Raw genomic sequence first — 24168 nt, 5'->3', positions numbered from 1 at the left:
TAAAAAAACTTCAATGGGTAACTGGTTTCTATTCACATGTCATCAGGTGAAGAACCTTGTTGAGGAGATGGCGGCCCTGGATGAAATTATTGCTAAGCTAACCAAAGAGAAGAAGGCTCTCCAGGAAGCTCATCAGCAAGCTCTAGATGACTTGCAAGGAGAAGAAGACAAAGTCAACACACTCACCAAGGCCAAATCTAAGCTAGAACAACAAGTGGATGATGTAAGTGGCTTTAAGTAATAGGTCAAGTGACACAACAATGTTACTCAGAAGTGTCATGTGTAATAATAAAACATCCATTTTTTTACCCATATGTAGCTGGAAGGGTCTTTGGAACAAGAGAAAAAACTACGAATGGATCTAGAGCGTGCCAAGCGAAAGCTGGAGGGAGATCTGAAACTTACTCAGGAGTCCGTAATGGATCTAGAGAATGATAAACAACAGCTGGAAGAGAAACTGAAAAAGTGAGCGGTACATTAAATGTTCAGGGACATCACAGATGGTATAACCATTGTAACAAGAAATACAGTTTACCTGACTAAATATTTTATTTGTTGGGAATACCCAGTAAACTTTAACTCTTATGTACTGTAAATGGTGAAAATAAGGCTATGTTTACACCATGTTCACTCCCCAGACTTTAAATTGTTTCCAGCACATATGCCTAAATTATCTACAGCCTACAATGGGTCCTATTGGTGGTATGCCACAATATACATTTACTGGGCTGTTGAAAAGTGTTGTCAACTAGAATTTCATGTACAGAAGGTCAGTAAAAGGCCATAGTCATGATAGTTGAAGGGTTGTCCAAGACTTTTACACTGATGGCCTATCCTTCAGAAAGAGCATCAATATCTGATCAGTGGGGGTGCGACACCTTGTACCATCACTGATCAGCTGTTCCAGGTACCAGCCAGAAGTGCTCAGTTGCAAAGCTGCACAGCACAGCTCTATCAATTGTACAGTGGGTACGGAAAGTATTCAGCCCATTTTCACGCTTTGTTTCATTGCAGCCATTCGGTAAATTCAAAAAAGTTCATTCATTTTTTTCTCATTAATGTACACTCTGCACCCCATCTTGACTGAAAAAAAAAAACAATAGAGAAATTTTTGCAAATTTATTAAAAAAGAAAAACTGAAATATCACATGGTCATAAGTATTCAGACCCTTTGCTCGGTATTGAGTAGAAGTACCCTTTTGAGCTAGTACAGCCATAAGTCTTCTTGGGAATGATGCAAGTTTTTAACACCTGGATTTGGGGATCCTCTGCCATTCTTCCTTGCAGATCCTCTCCAGATCCGACAGGTTGGATGGTGAATGCTGGTGGACAGCCATTTTCAGGTCTCTCCAGAGATGCTCAATTGGGTTTAGGGCAGGGCTCTGGCTGGGCCAGTCAAGAATGGTCACAGAGTTGTTCAGAAGCCACTCCTTTGTTATTTTATCTGTGTGCTTAGGGACATTGTCTTGTTGGAAGGTGAACCTTCAGCCAAGGCTGAGGTCCAGAGCACTCTGGTAGAGGTTTTCATACAGGATATCTCTGTACTTGGCCGCATTCATGTTTCCTTCAATTGCAACCAGTCAACCTGTCCCTGCAGCTGAAAAACATCCCCATAGCATAATGCTTCCACCACCATGTTTCACTGTTGGGATTGTATTAGGCAGATGATGAGCAGTGCCTTGTTTTCTCCACACATACGGCTTAGAATTATCACCAAAAAGTTCTATCTTTGTCTAATCAGACCAGAGAATCTTATTTCTCATAGTCTGGGAGTCCTTCATGTGTTTTTTAGCAAACACTATGTGGGCTTTCATATGTCTGGAACTGAGGAAAGGCTTCCGTTGGGCCACTCTGCCATAATGGCCCAACTGGTGGAGGGCTGCAGTGATAGTTGACTTTGTGGAACTTTCTCCCATCTCCCTACTGCATCTGTGGAGCTCAGCCACAGTGATATTGGGGTTCTTCTTTACCTCTCTCACCAAGGCTCCTCTCCCACGATTGCTCAGTTTGGCTGGACGGCCAGGTCTAGGAAGACTTCTGGTGGTCCCAAACTTCTTCCATTTAAGGATTATGGAGGCCACTGTGCTCTTAGGAAGCTTGAGTACTGCAGAAATTCTTTTGTAACCTTGTCCACATCTGTGCCTTGCCATAATTCTGTCTTTGAGCTCCTTGGCCAATTCCTTTGCCCTCATGATTCTCATTTGGTCTGACATGCACTGTGAGCTGTGAGGTCTTATATAAACAGGTGTGTGCCTTTACAAATCAAGTCCTATCAGTTTAATTAAACACAGCTGGACTCCAATGAAGAAGAACCATCTCAAGGAGGATCACAAGGAAATGGACAGCATGTGACTTAAATATGAGTGTCTGAGCAAGGGGTCTGAATACTTATGACCATGTGATATTTCAGTTTTTCTTTAATACATTTGCAAAATTTTCTGCATTTCTGGTTTTTTTTCAGTCAAGATGGGGTGCAGAGTCTTCATGAGAAAAAAAAAATCAACTTTTTTGAAGTTACCAAATGACTGTAATGAAACAAAGAGTGAAAAATTTAAAGGGGTCTGAATACTTTCCCTACCCACTGTATAGTAGCTGCTGCTGGGTGCTACAGATCTATCCCCTTTTAATAATAATAATAATACTACATTTTATTTCTATAGCGCCAACATATTCCGCAGCACTTTACATTTCAGAGGGGACTTGTACAGACGATAGACATTACAGCATAGCAATAATCACATAGATTATAACAGATACCAAGAGGAATGAGTGCCCTGCTCGCAAGCTTACAGTCTATGAGGAAAAAGGGGAGACACGAAAGGTGGGTGGTAACAGTTGCCCTGATGGTATGGACCAGCCATAATGTTAAGTGAATCATTAGCACTTCTGAGCACTTCCAGCCAATACTGGCATGGGGACAGCTGATCAGCGGGGGTGCAGAGTGTCACACCCCTACCGATCAGATATTAATGATCTATCATATGGCTGTGTCATAAATGTAAAAGTCCTGGTCAAACCTTCAATGAACTATACCATCACTGCTCTTCCCATACAATCCACTGTAATGCACTGGCATATCAATCTAAAATGTGTCTTGCTTTCGTTAATTAATTGATGCATTGAATACTTTGAGGCTTTGCTGGTAGTAAATCTGTAGATGACTTACTGGTCTTGTTCCATAGGAAAGATTTTGAGATAAGTCAGCTAAATTCCAGGATTGAAGATGAACAAATGATGTGTGCTCAATTACAGAAGAAAATCAAAGAGCTTCAGGTATTTTTTTTACTTTTCTTACTTTATCTATTGTAGAAGGTGCGCTATCACCACGTATACAGAGATTTTGCTTCAGGGCCATATCAACAGAAAGTGCGGGCGCATGTGATGTCATTCTCTTATTAGATGCATGCAATCACATCAATTTTTTTTTTTAAAGGCACGAATTGAAGAACTTGAAGAAGAATTGGAAGCAGAGAGAGCTACCAGAGCGAAGGTAGAGAAACAACGATCTGAGGTAGCCAAGGAGCTCGAGGAATTAAGTGAGCGTCTTGAAGAAGCTGGTGGAGCCACATCTGTTCAAATTGAGATGAACAAGAAGAGGGAAGCTGAATTTTTAAAGTTACGCAGGGATCTGGAAGAAGCTACGCTTCACCATGAAGCCACTGCTGCTGGCCTGCGGAAGAAGCATGCAGATACTGTGGCTGAACTTGGGGAACAGATTGACAGCCTGCAAAGAGTTAAGCAAAAATTGGAGAAGGAGAAAAGTGAGATGAAGATGGAACTAGATGACTTGTCTTCCAACATTGAACAACTTATGAAAAACAAGGTTAGCCATCTTTTGGGGTTTATGCCGATCAGACGTAAAACTTTAGAAACGATTTTCCAAATTTGATGATGACGTTTACACATTTTAGAACATTGTTTTGAATTATAGGGGAATGCAGAAAAGTTGTGCCGGACGTTTGAGGACCAACTAAGTGAAGCAAAATCCAAAGTAGATGAACTTCAACGACAATTAGCCGATATGTCCTTGCACAGAGCGAGGCTACAGACAGAGAATGGTAGGAAAATAATTAGTAAATCCATTGTATTATAGTTTAGCAAATTATTGTACATTATAGTATCTATACATGTATAATACATATGGGATGATACATTTAAAAGTATTACTTTTCACAGGTGTTATTTTGTTTGTAATGAAGAAAAATTAGTATTGACTTATGATTGACAAGTAAAATATTCCAAAAATATTGAAAAAATAGAATAAAATATAATATAAAAAAAACACATATTTTAACAGAATTGTCGAGATTTGACTACAGAGTTGAACTTGGTATTTCTTGAAAAAAATGAACCCTGCTTTTTTGTTTTATTTCTAGACAAGCATCATGATCTTATGAGAACGTAAAAAAATATTTCATTTCACACGGTACATACGGTATCTGAAAGCTAACAGTTCTTCTGTCCATCTGGCTTGTTAGGAGAATTAACTCGTCTTCTGGAGGAAAAGGAGTCTCTTGTCAACCAGCTGAGTAGAGGCAAGGCTTCCTTCACCCAGAGCATTGAAGAGCTGAAAAGGCAACTGGAAGAGGAGACAAAGGTAAGATGAAATGTGGACTTTACTGGTCCATACTAATGAAACATATATTGTTAGTTTTCATAACAACATTTCTATAATAAAAGCTTGCTTCCCTTTTCAGTCAAAAAATGCATTAGCACATGCGCTGCAAGCATCCCGACATGACTGTGATCTTATGCGTGAGCAATATGAAGAGGAACAGGAGGCCAAAGCAGAGTTGCAAAGGTCTCTATCAAAGGCAAATGCGGAGGTCGCTCAGTGGAGAAACAAGTATGAAACTGATGCTATTCAGAGGACAGAAGAGCTGGAAGATGCCAAGTATGTTGTAATTCATACTCATTTGTATTAACTTTATCCAAAAGTTCATGTCCATAAATATTTTAATGACTCTACTTCAGGAAGAAGCTGGCAGCACGGCTTCAGGATGCTGAGGAAGCCATAGAAGCTGCAAATGCCAAGTGTTCATCACTGGAGAAAACAAAGCATCGTCTCCAGACTGAAATTGAAGACTTAGTTGTTGACTTGGAACGAGCAAACTCTGCTGCTGCAGCATTAGACAAGAAGCAAAGAAACTTTGACCGAATCCTGACAGAATGGAAGCAGAAATATGAGGAAACCCAAGCTGAGCTGGAGGCATCACAGAAGGAGTCCCGCAGCCTAAGCACTGAACTGTTCAAGCTGAAGAATGCCTATGAAGAATCTCTAGACAATCTTGAGACAATGAAACGAGAGAACAAAAATCTGCAAGGCAAGTGAACAAAAAGATGAGTACATGTTTAAAGATGTCATCATATCACAGATAAAACCAAGAAACCAATGGCACACAACTGAGACAAGTTTCTACTAGCTACTTATCTTTCTCAGAGTGGCCACAACATTAGAAATGTAGTATTGCCATATATGCCAACTCTGTGCTCTGGCTCATAGAGCGGCCCTAAGCTAACCCGTCTATGCCTTCTTTAGTAGGGAAAGACAAGGGGAAAAAAGACATTTCAGGGCACAAGATGACCGCTTTAAACAGATCTGCCCCTTTGCAGTTTGCCCAAAATGTTTTGCTGTTGATAATTTACCATAATCACTGATATTATACTCTTGTAATAATCATTTCTTTCTCCGTTCCAGAGGAAATTGCTGATCTCACCGATCAAATAAGTTCCAGTAGCAAAACAATTCATGAACTTGAAAAGGTGAAGAAAGCTTTAGAAAGTGAGAAAGGCGATATTCAAGCAGCTCTTGAAGAGGCTGAGGTGAGTGTGAATGCAAAAATAAACTTCAATCTTGGTTGGCACGATTACTTTAGTTATTATATGTATTAGAATATGCTTTTTTTTGGTCCTGATAATATAACTCTATAGGGAGCTCTGGAACATGAAGAGAGTAAGACTTTACGCATTCAACTTGAGTTGTCTCAGATTAAAGCTGATGTGGATAGAAAACTGGCAGAAAAAGATGAAGAAATTGAAAATCTCAGGTGAGACTCACTACTGTTGGCGGCTTGTACCACTGCCTTCACTAGGAATTAAGACTATTATATTTAACCCATTGAAAACAATATGTTATTGAATTTTGGTAATGGGGGACAGCAACAATATTTAACGAAAACAGAAAAAAACAAACACACAATCCATCTTTTCCTGAAAGGAGTCCCCAAACCCACATTATATTTAGTTTTGTTTTTAGCTCCACTTCAGGCACTCTTGTGGTTTCTTATTTACGCAATGAATTTACTTTGTGCTGATAGACATTTCTGAAGCAGATCTGTATGTGTATCAAACCTCACACACTCGCATCCTGAATGGCCACCTGCTCCACCTACAAAGCACCATCTAGAGACTCCTGTACAATCTCAAGATGGATAAATCACTGCAATCAAACAAATAAGGCAGCACATTATAGCGCTATAGCATGCAGATATGAAATATGAAAATTGAATTGCATTACTGCACTAGAAATATGAAAAACTGAGAATGCTTAGCACATAAATTGGCCAATTCATGTGTACCTGGAAGCCACGTTAATGCGATTCTCGGTTCCAGGACCTAACTTATTGCCAATACTCTCTTAGACTAAAGTCTCCATCTGTATGGGGACCTAATGTGAATCCTGTCTTGGACTGAAATCTATATCTCTGTGGAGGGGTAAGGTCCTGCGGTGATTAAAAACACCTGAGGCTAAGGGGCGGAGTGCTAAGTCAGAAGGCTAATGAATACAAATTTAAAAAAACTGACCGTCACATCCAAACAAACTGTTCACACCTAGTTTATGTTTGGATGTGACGGTCAGTTTTTTTAAATGTCCAGAGGCTGGAGGCGCTACCAGGAGACAGGCCAGTACACCAGGAGACATGGAGGGGGCCGTAGGAGGGCAAAAACCCAGCATCAGGACCGCTACCTCTGCTTTTGTGCAAGGAGGAACAGGAGGAGCACTGTCAGAGCCCTGCAAAATTACCTCCAGCAGGCCACAAATGTGCATGTGTCTGCACAAACAGTTAGAAACCAACTCCATGAGGATAGTCTGAGTGCCCGACGTCCACAGATGGGGGTTGTGCTCACAGCATAACACCGTGCAGGACGCTTGGCATTTGCCACAGAACACCAGGAATGGAAAATTCGCCACTGGCGCCCTGTGCTCTTCACAGATGAAAGCAGGTTCACACTGAGCACATGTGACAGACGTGACAGTCTGGAGATGCCGTGGAGAGCGATCTGCTGCCTGCAACATCTTTTAGCATGACCGGTTTAGCAGTGGGTCAGTAATGGTGTGGGGTGGCATTTCTTTGGAGGGTCGCACAGCCCTCCATGTGCTCGCCAGAGGTTGCCTGACTGCCATTAGGTACCGAGATGAGATCCTCAGACCCCTTTTGAGACCATATGCTGGTGCGGTGGGCCCTGGGTTCCTCCTAATGCAGGACAATGCCAGACCTCTTGTGGATGGAGTGTGTCAGCAGTTCCTGCAAGATGAAGGCATTGAAGCTATGGACTGGCCCGCTCATTCCCCAGACCTGAATCCGATTGAGCACATTTGGGACATCATGTCTCGCTCCATCCACCAACGTCACGTTGCACCACAGACTGTCCAGGAGTTGGCCGATGCTTTAGTCCAGGTCTGGTAGGAGATCCCTCAGGAGACCATCTGCCGCCTCATCAGGAGCATGCCCAGGCGTTGTACAGTAGGGAGGTCATACAGGCACGTGGAGGCCACACACAATACTGAGCATCTTTTCCTTGTCATGAAGCATTTCCACTGGATCAGCCTGAAATTTGATTTTACAATTTGATTTTGAGTATCATTCCAAAACCAGACCTCCAGGGGATATTCATTTTGATTTACTTTGATAATTATGTTTTTTTTGTTCTGAACACATTCCACTATGCAATGAATAAAAATTTTCAACTGGAATATTTCATTCAGAGATATGTAGGATGTGGTATTTTAGTGTTCCCTTTATTTTTTTGAGTTGTGTGTGTGTATATATATATATATACACACATACACACACTTGGGTACTGCACCGCAAAGCTACGCAATAACGCAAGAAGACAAGAAAACTAGCTGCCACCATCAATCATTTATACAGACCAGTTGGACATCCATTACAGGTAGCATATGGCTTTAGGGATGCGGTTCATAAAGCAAGGGGAACAAAGCTATTAAATTTTATATATTTAATCTGAAAAGTAGGCAGTGTTTATAAAAATATACGAAAGATATTACAAATGGGGACAAAACAATACAGTATATACAATTACATAAAATATAAAGGGATAACAAAAGAAAAGTACTAAACCTGCATCACTGAAATGGTGCAGATCTTCGAGGAGGGAAGCGTTCCTTTTAGGAAAATGGTACAGTACCATAGTGAATTGTGTTTCTGGGACTAACATTGATTATATTTCTAAATTTGTATTTATCAGACAAAAGTCACTCCGTTATACCTCCCCTGGTTGACCTCAGATTTGGGGCTGGTCAATAGAATGCTGCAAGTCTCAAAAAATTATGGGATCCCTAATTTTCAGGATATCTCCCACCTGGAGGTCCCAGGCAGGAGATATTACTACAATATTTCCTATCATATTAGCTTTACATAGATAGGAAAGATGGCATATATATCGTTATCCATTTGTCGGATATTAATTTGAAACTGATACAGCCGCCGCCCACTGATGTAAGTAACTGTGTTACGTTTGCCATGATACCGAAAATATGTCTCCTACAACTAAGACCTATGCCACTCACAAAAAAAAACCCCACAAAACAATATTCATAACTGGATTCCGTCACCACAAAGTCTGCTATAATTCCTTTGAAGACCAGAGCAGTTTCCTCTTGAGGTGATAGCTTTGTCTCCTTCCCAGCCTGTTGTATAGACTTCTTGTCTGGTCTGCTCTGCATCAGATAACCCACTTCAATTACCTGTTCAGAGCAGGAGGTCATAAAGCAGATTAAGTGCTAGTTCTTGATCCTTTTACAAGTTATAATTAATCTATTCTTCAATCCACAATATGAAAGTGACATATCCCTTCTTAAGAGATATCTTTATAGATTTTACCATTAGTTGGCAGTCGCCAACCCAGGGCTCATGTGAGCCCGTTGCCCAATCAACACTGGCGTCACTGTCTCTTCCATTGCAATTATAAGTAATCAAGAGGAAGTAAATGTTGTGGCTGGCCACTCACTTCCTCTTGGTTACTTATACGTCTGAAAACGGCGCTGATTGGGCGCAGGGCTCGTGTGACGTAACAACATCTTTTGAGCCCTGGAAATGCAAGTGCTGATACTACTGGAATGGGGCTGGCATGGGAGGTATGTGTTTTTATTTTATTGGGGGCAAACATTCAAAGTGAGAAGGGATTGTCCTAGTAGTGGACGGCCCCTTTAATTGAATGTAGGACAATTGAAATATATGGCACAGTACATTGGAAGGAACATCAGTTTCTTGAAAAAAAAAAAGAATACCCCGCTTTCTAACTTTAGACAATCTCTGCTTAAAAGTCATAATTTACTTTCTTTATTACGTAATTACAAGTTTAGAAAACATTAAAATGCACGTTAACATACTATTTGCTTGGTTTTATGTAGACGTAATCACCAGCGTGCTATGGAATCCATGCAGGCAAGTCTGGATGCAGAGGCTAAAGCCAGGAATGAGGCCATTAGACTGAAAAAGAAAATGGAAGGGGATCTGAATGAAATGGAGATCCAGCTCAATCATGCCAATCGCCAGGCTGCAGAGTCCCTGAAAATGGTCCGACACTTGCAGTCACAGATAAAGGTCAGTCAATTATAATTTACTTTATTCATAAACTGCTTTTTGATTACAGCCTTGTATGCTGCTATTTTCATATCAGAAGTCTGAAAAACAATGCAATAAATAAATGTCTAATATTTGGCTTTTCTTCCCAGGATCTGCAAATTGAGCTGGATGACACCCTACGGCATAACGATGACTTAAAAGAACAATCTGCAGCTCTTGAAAGACGTAATAATCTGCTGCTGGCTGAAGTAGAGGAATTGCGGGCAGCACTGGAGCAGGCTGAGAGGGGAAGGAAACTGGCCGAGCAAGAGTTACTGGAGGCTACCGAGAGGGTCAACCTTCTGCATTCACAGGTGTGCTAAACAATGGAGAGGAGGTAACGTGCGGCCGACATTTGTAAACCTGAAAATAACTGTTACAACAGGAGTTCTTTTTACCCAATTTGTGACTAATTTTTACATTTTGCTAAGGCAGTATTTGTAAACCAAGACAAGAAGTGGTTTGAAAACGCAGAAGAGTTCTTCAATTGTATTTTCATTATACTTTTTCCCGGTAATGTTCAAATCCTGTTTTAACAGTTGACAAAAACCATCACAAAAATTATCACTTTTAAAATATATTTTTTAAATCACAGCAAAATGCAGAAATTTAGTATTGCCTTTACCTTTATTCTATAAGATAATGCTGCAACAATTTGTGCTGCTTGGTGAGGGACATTCATATATATACCACCTCATCAAATCCCTGTCATGGTCAGCCCAATCTCCAGACCTGAACCCCATTGAAAACCTCTGGAATGTAATCAAGAGGATGATGGATAGTCACAAGTCATCAAAGAAGAATTGCTTACATTTTTGCACCAGAAGCAGTGTGAAAGACTGGTGGAAAGCATGCCAAGACGCATGAAAGTTGTTTTTGAAAATCATGGTTATTCCACAAAATATTGATTTCTGAACTCTTCCTGAGTTAAAACATTAGTATTGTTGTTTCTAAATGATTATAAACTTGTTTTCTTTGCATTTTTTTTTTAGGTCTGAAAGCACTGTTTTTTTTAATTTAATTTTGACCATTTCTCATTTTTAGAAAAAAAAAATACAAAATTTATTGCTTGGAAATTCGGATACATGTCAGTAGTTTATAGCATAAAAGAGCAATTTACATTTTACTCAAAAATATACCTATAAGGAGAAAAATCAGACAAATTGAACATTTGGAAATGGTCTCTTAATTTTTGCCAGAGCTGTATATATACTATAATTAAAAAAAAAAAACAAGAGAAAAAAAACACTCCTAAAGCTACATTGATAGAAAAATAGAAGAGTTAAGGCTATCTGAATGAGACAAGTTGTCATTAAAAAGTAACCAAGGCTCAAATTTAATTGACCAAGACTTCTCTGTTCTGCAAAGCCATTATGCAAAATCTTCAGCTTCTTATCAAAAAGGTCTTCTTGTTCCGGCTGAAGAGAATCGGATTCTAATAAAACAAGATGCAATATGATGGACCAAACAGTATCTAAATGAATAAAGGCAGATCTAGGCCACAAATGGTTCTGTGCTTACAGCACAATCATTGATCATGGAGAAACCCACAAAACTTGTGTCATAAATCCAAGTTTTTATGTTAAATATAAACAAAAATATGAAATTAACAGTGTAATTTCCTACTAGAACACTGGCCTAATAAATCAGAAGAAGAAGTTGGATGCAGATATCTCACAGTTGACCACTGAAGTTGAAGAAGCCGTCCAGGAATGTCGGAATGCTGAAGAGAAAGCCAAGAAAGCCATCACTGATGTAAGAATTATCCCACTCTTAGTAATAGTATCTTATATTATGGAAACATATTTTGGATAAGCAATGACCAGTCTGTCATGTCTCAGATTGTTAAAGATTAGGACCACTGTTTTTCTTGACATTTGGCCCCGCAAGGGATAGCAAGTGGGGATGTACGTAACCATGAATGTTCTCACTCCCTATACGCCACTCACACAGGCAGCTATGATGGCAGAAGAGCTGAAGAAAGAGCAAGACACCAGTGCACACCTTGAGAGGATGAAGAAGAATATGGAGCAAACCATCAAAGATCTTCAAATGCGCCTAGATGAAGCTGAACAAATCGCTTTGAAAGGAGGGAAGAAACAGGTTCAAAAACTTGAAGCAAAGGTGAGTGTCTTGTTAATGGCTATTTTGTGACTTAATTTTTACATAGCAACTGTCTGCATGAAACATCTGCCAGACATGTAAGTTTTATGTATAGCAAGTCCAAAAATGTTTTATTTAATTATATATATTTTTTTTTACATCGAAAGGGACCAAGTCTAAAATTTAAGGGTATGGTGTGTATTAAAATAATCCTTCACACCTCCTAAACCTTGTACAGTATAATTTGCAGAAAAGAAAAAAATGTGCTGCATGTGTACCCGACCTTAAAGGAAATATGTCATCAAAAAAATTACCGTACCCATTGTTTAAATCAAAAAATTTTTTATTTTAAATATTTATTTTTTTTTTAAATAAAACAACTTTAGGAATTTTTTTTTTTTTTTTACAAAATCACAATTGAATTACGATTAAAAGTTAGAAATTTTGCAATGTGCACACCGGCCTCTGGGGTCATTTTAGACTCTAACTTCCTGTTGTTTTAGGAAATCCAAATTTACATTGGCAACAATGTTGGGTTGAAATAATTTTTGCAGTTTGTTTTTAATTAAAAACAGTCTCTTAGCTGAATGAGAGAATTTGCTGCATTCAGCAGCGGCCACTAAGCAATATTCGGGGCTGCTGTGCCCTGCCTTAAACATCGCTTATTTGTGGCTGCTGCCAGAGAACATTTCAGCAAATCTGTGAGGGTGTCAGACCCCAACAGATCCCGTATTCTATGGATAGGTCATCAATTCTTAAATTCCACAGAACCCATCTAAAGATCAGTCTGATTCAGTACATATTCACGGTGGCTCAGTGGTTAGCACTGCAGCCTTGCAGCGCTGGGGTTCTGGGTTCAAATCCCATCAAGGACAACATCTGCAAGGAGTTTGTATGTTCTCACCGTGTTTGCGTGGGTTTCCTCCCACATTCCAAAGACATACTGATAGGGAATTTAGATTGCGAGCCCCATCGGGGACAGTGCCAATAATGTCCGTAAAGTGCTGTGTTATTAATGGCGCTATATAAATGAGTAAAATAAATATTCTCACTTGTAGCCTGAATACTCCATTACATGTAACTCTACGCCTACAAATTTTTTTTTTTTTTTTACTTCTCTCTACAATATGCAAAGCTCACATTCATAGAAGGTAACCTGGACATAAAGTAACAATCTGTCTTTCTTATGCTGGTGCCAACAGGTGAGAGAGTTGGAAGGAGAACTTGAGATTGAGCAAAAGAAGAATGCTGAAACTCAAAAAGGAATAAGAAAATACGAGAGGAGAATTAAAGAACTCACCTACCAGGTAAATCCTCCACATTTCAGCATTTGTAAAATGTTGTCCTAAATAATAATCTATTTACCGTAAATATTATGCTTATGTGAAATAACAAGACTGCTTCAGTGCATGAAAAATCAGAATGTCCCGCACTGTAAGCGCCTAGATACAATGTACAATATAATAAAGGCAATAGCAGAATACACATATATTTCTTCAGTGACATTGTATGTCATTTCTAACAGACCGAAGAGGATCGGAAAAACCTGGCCAGAATGCAGGACCTGATAGATAAACTGCAAATGAAAGTCAAAAGCTATAAGCGACAATCTGAGGAGGCTGTAAGTGTCCATAATGTGTATAGACATGTAAAGCAAATGGCACAGAACAATACTAGTATATTCAAGTTGTGTAATAATTTATCAGTCCCCATCATTCTTAGTAAGGTACAATCTTCTCTTGACTTGCTACAGGAGACCCAGGCCAACTCCAACCTACAAAAGTACCGGAAGGTCCAACATGAACTGGATGATGCTGAAGAGCGTGCAGATGTAGCCGAGGGACAAGTCAACAAGCTGCGTGCTCGAACAAGAGAAGCCGCTTCCTCCAAGGTAATCCATTTTTTTGGTGCATGTTTGTCTCATAGATAATTGTGCATCCCACTTCTTTAATACTTACTGCACTTCCAGAAATTGCATTTGATGTTTGAGGTTTGAACTAGAATGAAAATAACTACACCTTTGTTGCTACTGTAGGGCTTTTGGGCCTTGCTGTTAACTTGATTAGGGACCCAAGTCTTTGCTCAGTTGATATCTTTATACATTTAATTAATTCTAAGCTTTTTCTTGTAGCTGGTCTTTACCGGGAGTCAAACCCAAGACCTCTAGTATGGAAGGCAGAAACACTAACAGTGAGCCACAGGCTGCATGTTAGGTATAAAATTTTCCCTGCATAAAAAGCGAAATCATATTTTTATTCAGAGATATACAGTGGCTTGCAAAAGTATTCACCCCTTGGCATTATTTGTGTTTTGCTACCTCACAACCTGTAATTGTAGTTTTGTTTTTTTTTTAGAGGGTTTGCATCAGTTCATGTAAAGAACATGTTTACAGCTGTGAATATCTAGTTTTCTTTTCGTGACACAAATAGGAGAAAATAACTGAAAACTTCAGTGTGCATAACTATTCACCCCCCTAAAGTGAGTACTTTGTAGAGCCTCCTTTTTCAGCCATTTCAGCTGAAAATCACCTTGGTTAAGTCTCTGAGCTTTCCACCTCTTGCCACTGAGATTTTTGTCCATTCCTAAAGGCAAAACTGCTCCAGCTCATTCAAGTTAGATGGTTTCCTCTGGTGGACAGCCATCTTCAAGTCTGACCACAGATTCTCATTTGGATCAAGGTCTGAGCTCTGATTAGGTCACTCCTAAACATTTACAGGTTTTCCCATAATCCACTCGAGTGTTGCTTTAGCAGCAAGCTTTGGATCATCATGTTGTTGGAAGGTGAACCTCCATCCCAGTCTCAAATTGCTGACAAACGGGTTTTGCTCAAGAATACCCCTGCGTTTTGCACCATCCATCTTCCTCTCGACTGGGATTATTTTCCCTGCCCACTCTTCCATAAAGGCCACCTCTATGGAGTATACGGCTTATTGTGGTCTCTGATTAGGAACGCTGCAGCTCTTTCTTGGTAACCTTTGGCCTCAGTGCTGCCTCTCTGATTAATGCCCTCCTTGCCCAGGCAGAGAGTTTCCGTGGACGGCCATCTCTTGACAGGTTTGTTGTAGTACCAATGTTCTTTCCATTTGATGGTGCTCCAGGGGGGATCACTAGAGATTGAGTCATTTTTTTTATATGACCCAACCCTGACTTGTACTTAACAACTCAGTCCCTGATTTGTTTGGCGATCTCCCTGGAGTTCATGGTGTTGTTTGCTTAGTGGTGCCTCTTGCTTATTACCATGCGACCTTTCTGAAAATGTATGTATATACTGACAGACCATGTGACACTTAGATTGCACACATGTGGACTTCCTTTCCCCAAGCATGGGACTTAAGGTAATTACTTGCACCAGAATTTTTTAGGAACTTCATAGCAAAAGGGTTGAATGCATATGCTAATTTTTAGTTATTTGATCCCATAAATTCAGTTTATGCCTATCCTTTTCTCACTTCACCAACTTAGACTATTTAGCACTGATGCATCACACACAAATCTGATTACAACCTGTGTGTAAATGTATTTGTAATCTAACAAAATAGGTAAAAAGCCAAATGGGGGTGAATACCTTTGCAAGTCACTGTACATTTCTATAGGCCAGTAGATTATAGTTAAAGAAAATAAAAAACTGAAAATTAAAAGCTATTTTTAGGTGGATTCCTGGTGGAATCCTAATGAAGATGTTGCTGTGTGCATATGCCCCAATAGGAAAACAGTGAATCCAGGATCTAGTGCTGTGCAAAGCTGCACCGACCATAAAAGTAATCAAATTGATAAAGACTAAGGCGCCAATTCATCAAGCAGATTTCACCAGAAATGCGGCGCAATAATGTACTGCTTGAAATGTCTTAAAATTTTGGGGCTTTGGATGTTTTTATGCCAGCCCTGCCTAGCTCCAACAGCTTCTTGTAAATTGGATGGGGTATGACCAAGAAATTCATCATAACATACGACAGAAATGTAGAGCAGTCACTGGCTGGCATACATATCTGGAAGAGGCACATGATAGTTCAAAGAGGTGAATGCCTCTTATTGAATTAGACGCATCTTACTCCAGTGCTCCCCTTCATAAGACTGGCAAGCAAAATACCAGTCAATGAATTGGGCCAAAAGTTTTGGTTAAACCTTAACTGATCACTCTGGGCAAAACTGACATACTGGGGCTGATTGATTAAAAAAAAAAAAAAATTTAGACTGTGCAAACTTAATACTATACAGTCCTAAAATGTCTCATCTTTATCAAAGTGGCTCATGCTGAATGATAAATATGGCACACCTTTAGACTGTCTAATCTATGTTGATACCATGTATTATTTGACTTATAAATTGAAATAGTTACAGAGCAAGCTTTCAAGACTTCTTATAGTCTCTTCCCCGGGCATGGCTTTTGAAGAAACACAAATATATGCACAAAAAAAACAGAGGCAAGGCATAATAAATGGACATTTAAATAAACCGCTCATAGAATAAATCCTTAAAGGGAATCTGTCACCTATTTTTTCGAATATAAGCTGTGGCCACCGCCATCAGGGGCTTATCTACAGCATTCTGTAATGCTGTAAATAAGCCCCCGATGTAACATGAAAGAAGAAAACAACGAGTTATATTATACTCACCCAGGGGTGGGGCGGTCCAGGTCTGATGGGTGTCGTGGTCTGGTCCGGCGCCTCCCATCTTCTAGCGATGACTTCTTCTTTGCTTCCCATCACGGCTCCGGCGCACTGCCCTGTTGAGGGCAGAGCAGAATACTGCAGTGCGCAGGCACCGGACCTCTGACCTTTCCCGGCACCTGCACACTGCAGTATTCTGCTATGCCCTCAACAGGGCAGAGCAGTGCGTCGCAACAGGAAGCAAAGAATAGGACGTCATCATCGCTAGAAGATGGGAGGTGCCGGACGAGACCGCGACACCCATCAGACCTGGACCTCCCCACCCCTGGGTGAGTATAATATAACTCGTTTTTCTTCTCTTTCAGGTTACATTGGGGGCTTATCTACAGCATTATAGAATGCTGTAGATAAGCCCCGATGGCTGTGGCTGCAGCTTATAGTCGAAAAAATAGGTGACAGATTCCCTTTAATCCGATTAGTGAAAGTTTTATATTCCCAATATCCAAGTAAGATCAGAGGCCTGGTGTTTCTGTCCTGTTTCTTCTACATAGACACTCCCAATAGGAGATACAGTGCACAGAATTAAATACACCATATTGGAAAAGGAATCTTGTGTATGTCACGGGAATCGGTATCCTGACTTTGGTCTCTACATGAGTGCAGGTTTTGCAGCTCTTCCCATTGCAAGGATAAGTTCCTCTGGTGTATCCGAGGGCACTGAACTTCGGATCATAATTTTTCTTATATTTGGAGGCTGCCTGTAGCAACAAGGGAGAGTTTTTGAATATTGTCTTTAGCCAGTCATCCTTGTGTAGAATGTGGTGAAGTTTTTTAGCAGTTTTTCTCAGTACCTCAAGCTGCGAGTTGTAGGTCACCGCAAGAGGTACATGATTATTTCTCTCTTTTTCTCCGTATTAAAGTAAATGACTTCTAGGGATCCTTGTGGCTCTAATAATCTGACTGTCAATGGAGGTGGGGTGGTAGCCTTGATTTAAAAATCTCTTTTTAAGCATTCATCCCTGTCCGTCGGGCTGTAACAGATAGTGTTATATCTATCTAAGAGCCCGGCTGTAGACACTGAACTTTTTAATGTGTTTCGGATGGAAACTGTCTCATCTGAAGTATGTAGGACAGTCAATTGGTGTCCGATACACCAATGACTCGATTGAACCACTTTGAATTTTTACGGTGATATCCAGAAAGTTGATTTCCATTTTTGAGTTATCTAATATTAACTTTATAGTGGGATAAAATGTATTGAATTGGTCATGGAATTCACCTGCCAAATGTTTTTTGAAGCCAATTGGATCCCTTCCGAGTCCGTATCAACACTCGCCCGATTTATCCTCACAGAACTTTTGATTTTTCGGTGAGGAGCAATATCTACAATGCACCAGAACTGCTATGGGTCGCAACATGGCACCTCAGTATGCCAAACTTTTCATGGCTAAACTGGAAAATTACTTTTTATCATCCTGCTCCATCAAACCCTTCGTCTATTTCCATTACATCGATGACATGTTGATAATCTGGACTGAGTCAGAACAAGAACTTCTAAAATTCCATAACAAATTCAATACATTTCATCCCACCATAAATTTAGCATTGGACCACTCAAAAACGGAAATCAACTTTCTGGATACCATCATAAAAATTCAAAATGGTTCAATCCAGACATCGGTGTATTGGAAAACAATTGATGGACAGGGATGAACACTTAACTCAACTTAAAAAGACATTTTTAAACCAAGACTACCACCCCACCTCCATTGATGATCAGATCATTAGAGCCACAAGGATCCCTAGAAGTCACTTCAATACGGAGAAAAAGAGGAAAATAATAGTGTACCTCTTGTGGTGATCTACAACCCACAACTTGAGGTGCGGAGAAAAACTGCTAAAAAATTTCAACACATCCTACCCAAGGATGACTGGCTAAAGACAATATTCAAAGAACCCCCAAATTTAAGAAACATCATGACCCGACGTTCAGTGCCCTCAGATACACAAAGAGGAACTTATCCTTGCAATGTGAAGAGCTGCAAAACCTACATTCATGTAGAAACCAAAGACACAGATTCCCAACACACATCAAGACTATAAGATTCCCAGGACCAGGGCCAGTTTTAGGCAAAGTGGGGCCCTGGGCAAAAATTTAAAATGGGGCCCCAAATGCTGAAATATTGCACATCACACAAACCTTTCGGTTGTAGTTACATGCGCTGAGTTCAGGCCGCTAAACGAGTGTAATGGACAATATTGAAGTCGTTCAATGCTTATTTCCCGGCCTCTTTCCACTGGCTGAGGAAGAATAATGGGGACAGACCAATCACAATTAGATCAAACTGTCCTCATACAGTATCATGTTATCAGCAACATATCTGCATTTTTGACAGGGCGATGTGCTGCTGAGAACAATGATTTCTTGCCTCTGTCGATGAACAGGCAGCATTTTGTTTGTTTAGTATAATACACCCTAGAGTCCTCCAAATAGTATAATGCACCACAGTCCTCCAACTAGTAGAATGTGCACTACAGTCCTCCATATTGTATAACGCACACAACATAATTCTCCATATATAATGTGCCCCATAATCCTCCATATAGCATAATACACTCCCCATAGTCCTCCACATATTAAAATACACTCCTCAGTCCACCGTATAGTATGACATTCCTCATAGTCCTCCATATAGTATAATGCACCCCAAGTCCTCCATGTAGTTCAATTCACTTCCCAAAGTATAATGCACCCCAAAGCTCTTCATATAGTATAATGCATTCCCCATAATCTTCAATACAGTATAATGCAGGTACCATGTAGTACCTATAGTATAATGCACTGCCCATAGTCCGATATAGTATAATGCAGCCACCTCACAGAATATAATGTAGCCATCTCAGAGTATAATGCAGGACCCCCATAGAATATAATGTAGCCCCCTCATTGAAGTATAATGCAGACCCCTCATAGGGTATAACGCAGACCCCTCATAGAATATAATGTTGCTCCCTCCGAGTTTAATGCAGCCCTCCTCATAGAATATAAGGTAGCCCCCATCAAATAGCATAATGTTGCCCCCATAGAATATAAGGTAGCCCCCTCATAGGTTATAATACAGCCCCTCATAGAACATAATGCAGCCCCCATAGACTATAATGTAGCCCCTTTATATAGTATAATAAAGCCTCCTATGTGTATGATGCAGCCTCCATAGAATATAATGTAGCCTCCCACCCTCCGCCAGAGAATATAATGCAGCCCCACAGTCCAGTACTCACTCACTGATACATTTAAAAAAAAAAAAAAAAAATCCTCACCTCTCTTCGTTCCCCGCACTGCTCTAGGCTCGGCTCCAGTTTCAGCAGCTAGGAGCTGCACTGCTCGGTACACAGCGCGTGCGCGATGAAGTGACGTCATCGCGCACCCGCAGAGGGGAATGATGGGACAGGGAGCTCTCTCCTCCATCATTGCTTTCAATTGAAGTGGCGTCTATGATGCCGATACAGTTAAATGCAGCAGGGGATCGATGCTGGAGCCGAGCGGGTCCCCCTGACTCCCGAGCCCCATAGCGGCCATGTTGTGTGCCACTATAATAGCGGCACATCGCTGGCTGGGGGCCCCTGGGCAGCCGCCTAGACTGCCTGCCGTTAACGCCAAACCTGCCCAGGACAGTCACATTTTCTTGTTCCAAAGTGGGGTACTTAATTCTGTGCACTACATGTCCTATTGTAGGTCTCTATTTGGGAGAAACAGAACAGAAACTGAAAGCAAGGATGAGGTCTCATCGCCACACGATTACACATAAAGTCCATTTATAGGTGGCCAAACATTTCTGTGGTCCAGGACACAATAATATGAAAATTGTCATATTAAAAAACATCTTTATAACACAAAAGAATACAAACTTAGTCTTTTAATCTTTCCACACAGGACTAAAGCTGTCAGGAGGATTTATGACTTAATACAAAATCTGACAAATCTGCTCCAGAGACAGTGAGGGCACAAGGCCTCTGATCTTACTTGGAAATTGGGAATATAAAACTTTCACACCACTAATCTAATCCAATTAAGGATTCATTTTCTGAGCTCAGTTTGTTTCTTTAAATGTCTGTGAATTATGCCATGCCTCTGTTTTTTTGTGTGCATATATTGTGTTTCCTCACTAACATGTCTAAACATGCATAAATGTGGTGCAAGGTATGACATTATTCCAGATTCCTGGTGCGAGGAACTCAGTAAATTTGCTTAGGGAAAGGCTAGAGGGAACAGATCATGGCACAGGGATTTAAAGAACAAAGAGAGTCCCTCAGGACAATATTAGGATAACACATCATCTCAGATCTGCCCAGAGTGTTGAAATGCACATTATGGTCTCCAACCTAAGTCAACGGCAGCTAAACGTTTTATTTTTGTAAGATTTTACTGTTAATATTGGGAAAATGATGAACAGCGTCACTTAAGGCATCTAAGCATAATCTGAGCGACAAAACTGTATATCCACTGTGCTAACTAAAACATTTTTCTCTTCCCACGGCAGCATGAAGAATGAACAGATAAGAAGCTGCAATGGCTTCCCGGACAGCTGCAACAGCTGTGCCTGATCCACAAAGTCTCTGATCACACCCCACACTCCTTGTCAACCAATAAAATCTACTGAGGCAAAAAAGACTGGCATGTGTTATTGTATGGAATATGCTAACTAAAGTACTCCCGAAACATGCGAGATAGATGAAAAGTATCAATGTATAGCGAGCAGTTTTACCATAAAGGTGTAAAAAAAAAATCTTATTTATTTTCCCTACGATGGTCATACTGATTTTAACTGATGGTGCTGGTTTGTCTTTGTGACTAGGTGCCATAGAATTTGGATCTATAAGACATTGATCGCATCTGCATTAAATTATAACATGACAATGACAAAAATGATGATATAAGCCAGATAAACATTTAAATTAGAAGCATCTATTTATTTACACCAGTTCTAAGTCACAATTAATCTCTCTCTATATATATATATATATTTATATCAAACAAATATATCTGGGGTCTGGAAATAAAATGTAAACTTAAAGGGGTTGACCACTACTAGGACAACCTCTTCTTAATCCAAATGTGTGGCCTCAATAAAATAATAAATAAAGCTTATACTCACCTCCTGCATTGGCACTCACTCTCCCCAGTGCTGTGATGCAGTGCTGTATCACGTGATGCCGGCCCTAATCAGCACTGGGGTCACTGTCTCCGCCTTCTTACGAACTGAACATGAAGAGTAAGTCGGGGATCAGTTGCTGCCCGGACTTCCTCTTTATGTTCAGTTTGTCCGAAGGTGGAGACAGTGACGCCAGTGCTGATTGGGCGCCGAGCATCATGTGTAATTGCAACGCATCACAGCCCCAGGATCGTGAGTGCCGACACCGCTGGAATGGAGCCAGCACGGGAGGGGAGTATAAGCTTTATTATTGCATTGAGGCTGAACATTAGTTTAAGAAGTGTTTGTCCTAGTAGTGGACAACTTATTTAAGGATGAGGTGGTGAAATGGAAATGTGCGGACCCTTGGCAGATAGACAGAATGTTTATAAAACATTAATATAAGTCATCCGAAGGGCGTCACACACATACACACACTGTTCAATAGAAAACTGCAAGGTTCACCAATTATTACACAGTAACTGACAGCCAATGTTTGCCATTGTAAGAATGTAAAACAACATCAATATCAATTACCATTGTACAGTAACCTGGGATGATTTCAGGTTTGTTGCCAATTACTAAGAATTTGTAAAACTGATTAGACTGATGGGAACATTGTTTGTGGGTGTATAATGGCATAATACTTTATGGGATGTTAGGCTCTGTTCACATCTGTTTTGGAAGCTTTATTCATGTCTGTCTTACGAGGCTTTGTTGGGAGCTGGCGAAAATTTCATCAAACACACCAGAAAAAAATTGGGAGAGCAAAATGATGCTCTTCATGAGGAAAATTTACTTTATATTCAATAGGGCACTTCGGCTACCTGGCTCTACTGTTTTCATTATTCCTCTAGTATGACAAAAGGAGGACAATGAAATAAACAGATGCAGAGGTGAACCCAGCCTTACTAAGTATGTGGACATAAAATAGGAGAACTAAAACTGAAATTGAAGGGATTTAGGATTTTCAACACACCAGAGATTAAAAATGTCTAACGAAGGATTTCTTTATATAGTCATATAAAGTTATTTGTCTCCACGGCTATAATTTTTCAACACTAGGACTTTCAATAGTAGGAGAAAATTACTGGGTGAAGAGGACTGGAATTAAAGCTCTCCTTTCCTCAGTGAGGAGGAACAGGAGCAACGATATGTAATAATGACTTCAGATATGGCTGTGTAAAGCAATCCTTAGGTGACCGTATTAAAAAAAAACAAAAAAAAACCCTGCGTGATAATTAGCGGACCTCAGGAATACATTACAGTGTACGATCAATCATGTAATGACTGGTTCTAAATAACTTATAGCAGGAAAATGTAGAGATCCCCAGCTCTACACTTTGTACTGCAATATATCAAGTGATAAAATAGAATGTGTCACATAAGCTTTTTGTTAAAAAGAAAAAACAAAAAAAGGAGTTAAAAATTATAGTAAAAAAACAATGTTAAAAAAATATCCAAGCGTCGATATCACCGGTCCCTAGTGTTCACACAGCAATAGGATATTTCTTGCTACTTTTCAAAGCGTCACCCTAAAGGAAAGGCAGAAGAAGAGTGATGATGGTGGGAGGGCGTAATAGATGGACATTTAGGGGAAGCCATTGCAATTAAATACCTGCCAAGCAGAACTTCAAAATAAGTTAACAAAAATGTTGCAGTGAACGGAGTCATGGTTGCCCTCTATTACTTACGTTTTTGTTGTATGGAGATTGAAATATGGATTTAACAAGCAGCTCTGAGCTAGATATTTAATCAGAGTATAAATAAGGTTATGGAGGCAACGACTGGAAGGGTTTGCCGTGTACGGTCTATCTAAATTATTGCTGAGTTCCCACAGTATGCTTCTTGAGAGACCAGTGGGAATGGGAAGACAAGTCGGCAGAGATAAAAGAAAAAAAAGAATGTCCTTGATGGCTACAGTGTCAAAATTTTTAAAAGCGAAGAATTAAATTGATGAAACTTATCATTATGTACGAACAGAAGTAGTAAGTAAACAGGAAGATTTAACCTTTAGTCCAAAAGAAATAAAACCAAACCAAATGGTTAATTAATTGATGATGTCCCTGAATGTATTGCACAGACTTAATATATCCTGGAGAGTGGCATCAATGATTACCGCTGGGCACACTGTCTCCGGACTGTAATCAATAACCCAGAATTGCTGAACGCACAAAGTTGCTGGATTACTGAAGTATCTGTCCATACAGTAAGTTCCCAGCTTTGGTTAGTCCTCCAGAAATTCTTTGTCCACATCCATGTATGCCTCGTCTATGTAGCTTACTATGGCACACGGAGATGTCCTGTCTGGATTTAACAATACAGATACAGTCTCTTTCCAGTAGCTGAAGTTGATACAGGAACTCTGAAAGATAAAATAGAAATTAGATATATCAC

At 40.0% G+C, this 24168-nt stretch overlaps 2 protein-coding genes across 2 annotated transcripts in view; one reads left to right on the top strand and one right to left on the bottom strand.

Moving 5' to 3' along the window:
• MYH7B (myosin heavy chain 7B) overlaps nucleotides 1–21249 on the top strand; it is a 48486-nt gene extending 27237 nt beyond the window's left edge. The window contains exons 25-43 of the mRNA XM_073559420.1: nucleotides 47–223; nucleotides 320–465; nucleotides 3183–3273; nucleotides 3434–3823; nucleotides 3932–4058; nucleotides 4479–4597; nucleotides 4698–4894; nucleotides 4975–5324; nucleotides 5699–5823; nucleotides 5932–6047; nucleotides 9656–9848; nucleotides 9980–10183; nucleotides 11499–11624; nucleotides 11823–11993; nucleotides 13175–13279; nucleotides 13498–13593; nucleotides 13726–13863; nucleotides 14104–14185; nucleotides 21121–21249. Of these exons, the coding sequence (XP_073415521.1) occupies nucleotides 47–223; nucleotides 320–465; nucleotides 3183–3273; nucleotides 3434–3823; nucleotides 3932–4058; nucleotides 4479–4597; nucleotides 4698–4894; nucleotides 4975–5324; nucleotides 5699–5823; nucleotides 5932–6047; nucleotides 9656–9848; nucleotides 9980–10183; nucleotides 11499–11624; nucleotides 11823–11993; nucleotides 13175–13279; nucleotides 13498–13593; nucleotides 13726–13863; nucleotides 14104–14139 (2907 nt within the window). The 3' untranslated portion in view covers nucleotides 14140–14185; nucleotides 21121–21249. The remainder of the gene's footprint in view (nucleotides 1–46; nucleotides 224–319; nucleotides 466–3182; nucleotides 3274–3433; nucleotides 3824–3931; nucleotides 4059–4478; nucleotides 4598–4697; nucleotides 4895–4974; nucleotides 5325–5698; nucleotides 5824–5931; nucleotides 6048–9655; nucleotides 9849–9979; nucleotides 10184–11498; nucleotides 11625–11822; nucleotides 11994–13174; nucleotides 13280–13497; nucleotides 13594–13725; nucleotides 13864–14103; nucleotides 14186–21120) is intronic.
• A 276-nt stretch (nucleotides 21250–21525) lies between these two features.
• TRPC4AP (transient receptor potential cation channel subfamily C member 4 associated protein) overlaps nucleotides 21526–24168 on the bottom strand; it is an 83306-nt gene continuing 80663 nt past the window's right edge. Inside the window, exon 19 of the mRNA XM_073559419.1 lies at nucleotides 21526–24136. Within this exon, the coding sequence (XP_073415520.1) occupies nucleotides 23999–24136 (138 nt within the window). The 3' untranslated portion in view covers nucleotides 21526–23998. The remainder of the gene's footprint in view (nucleotides 24137–24168) is intronic.

The sequence above is a fragment of the Dendrobates tinctorius genome, unplaced genomic scaffold (genome assembly GCF_039654945.1).
Source record: "Dendrobates tinctorius isolate UK_male_01 unplaced genomic scaffold, ASM3965494v1 ptg000270l, whole genome shotgun sequence".
Lineage (NCBI taxonomy): Eukaryota > Metazoa > Chordata > Amphibia > Anura > Dendrobatidae > Dendrobates > Dendrobates tinctorius.
The sequence above is the reverse complement of the archived record's forward strand: the minus strand, read 5'-3'. Positions and strand labels throughout refer to the sequence as shown.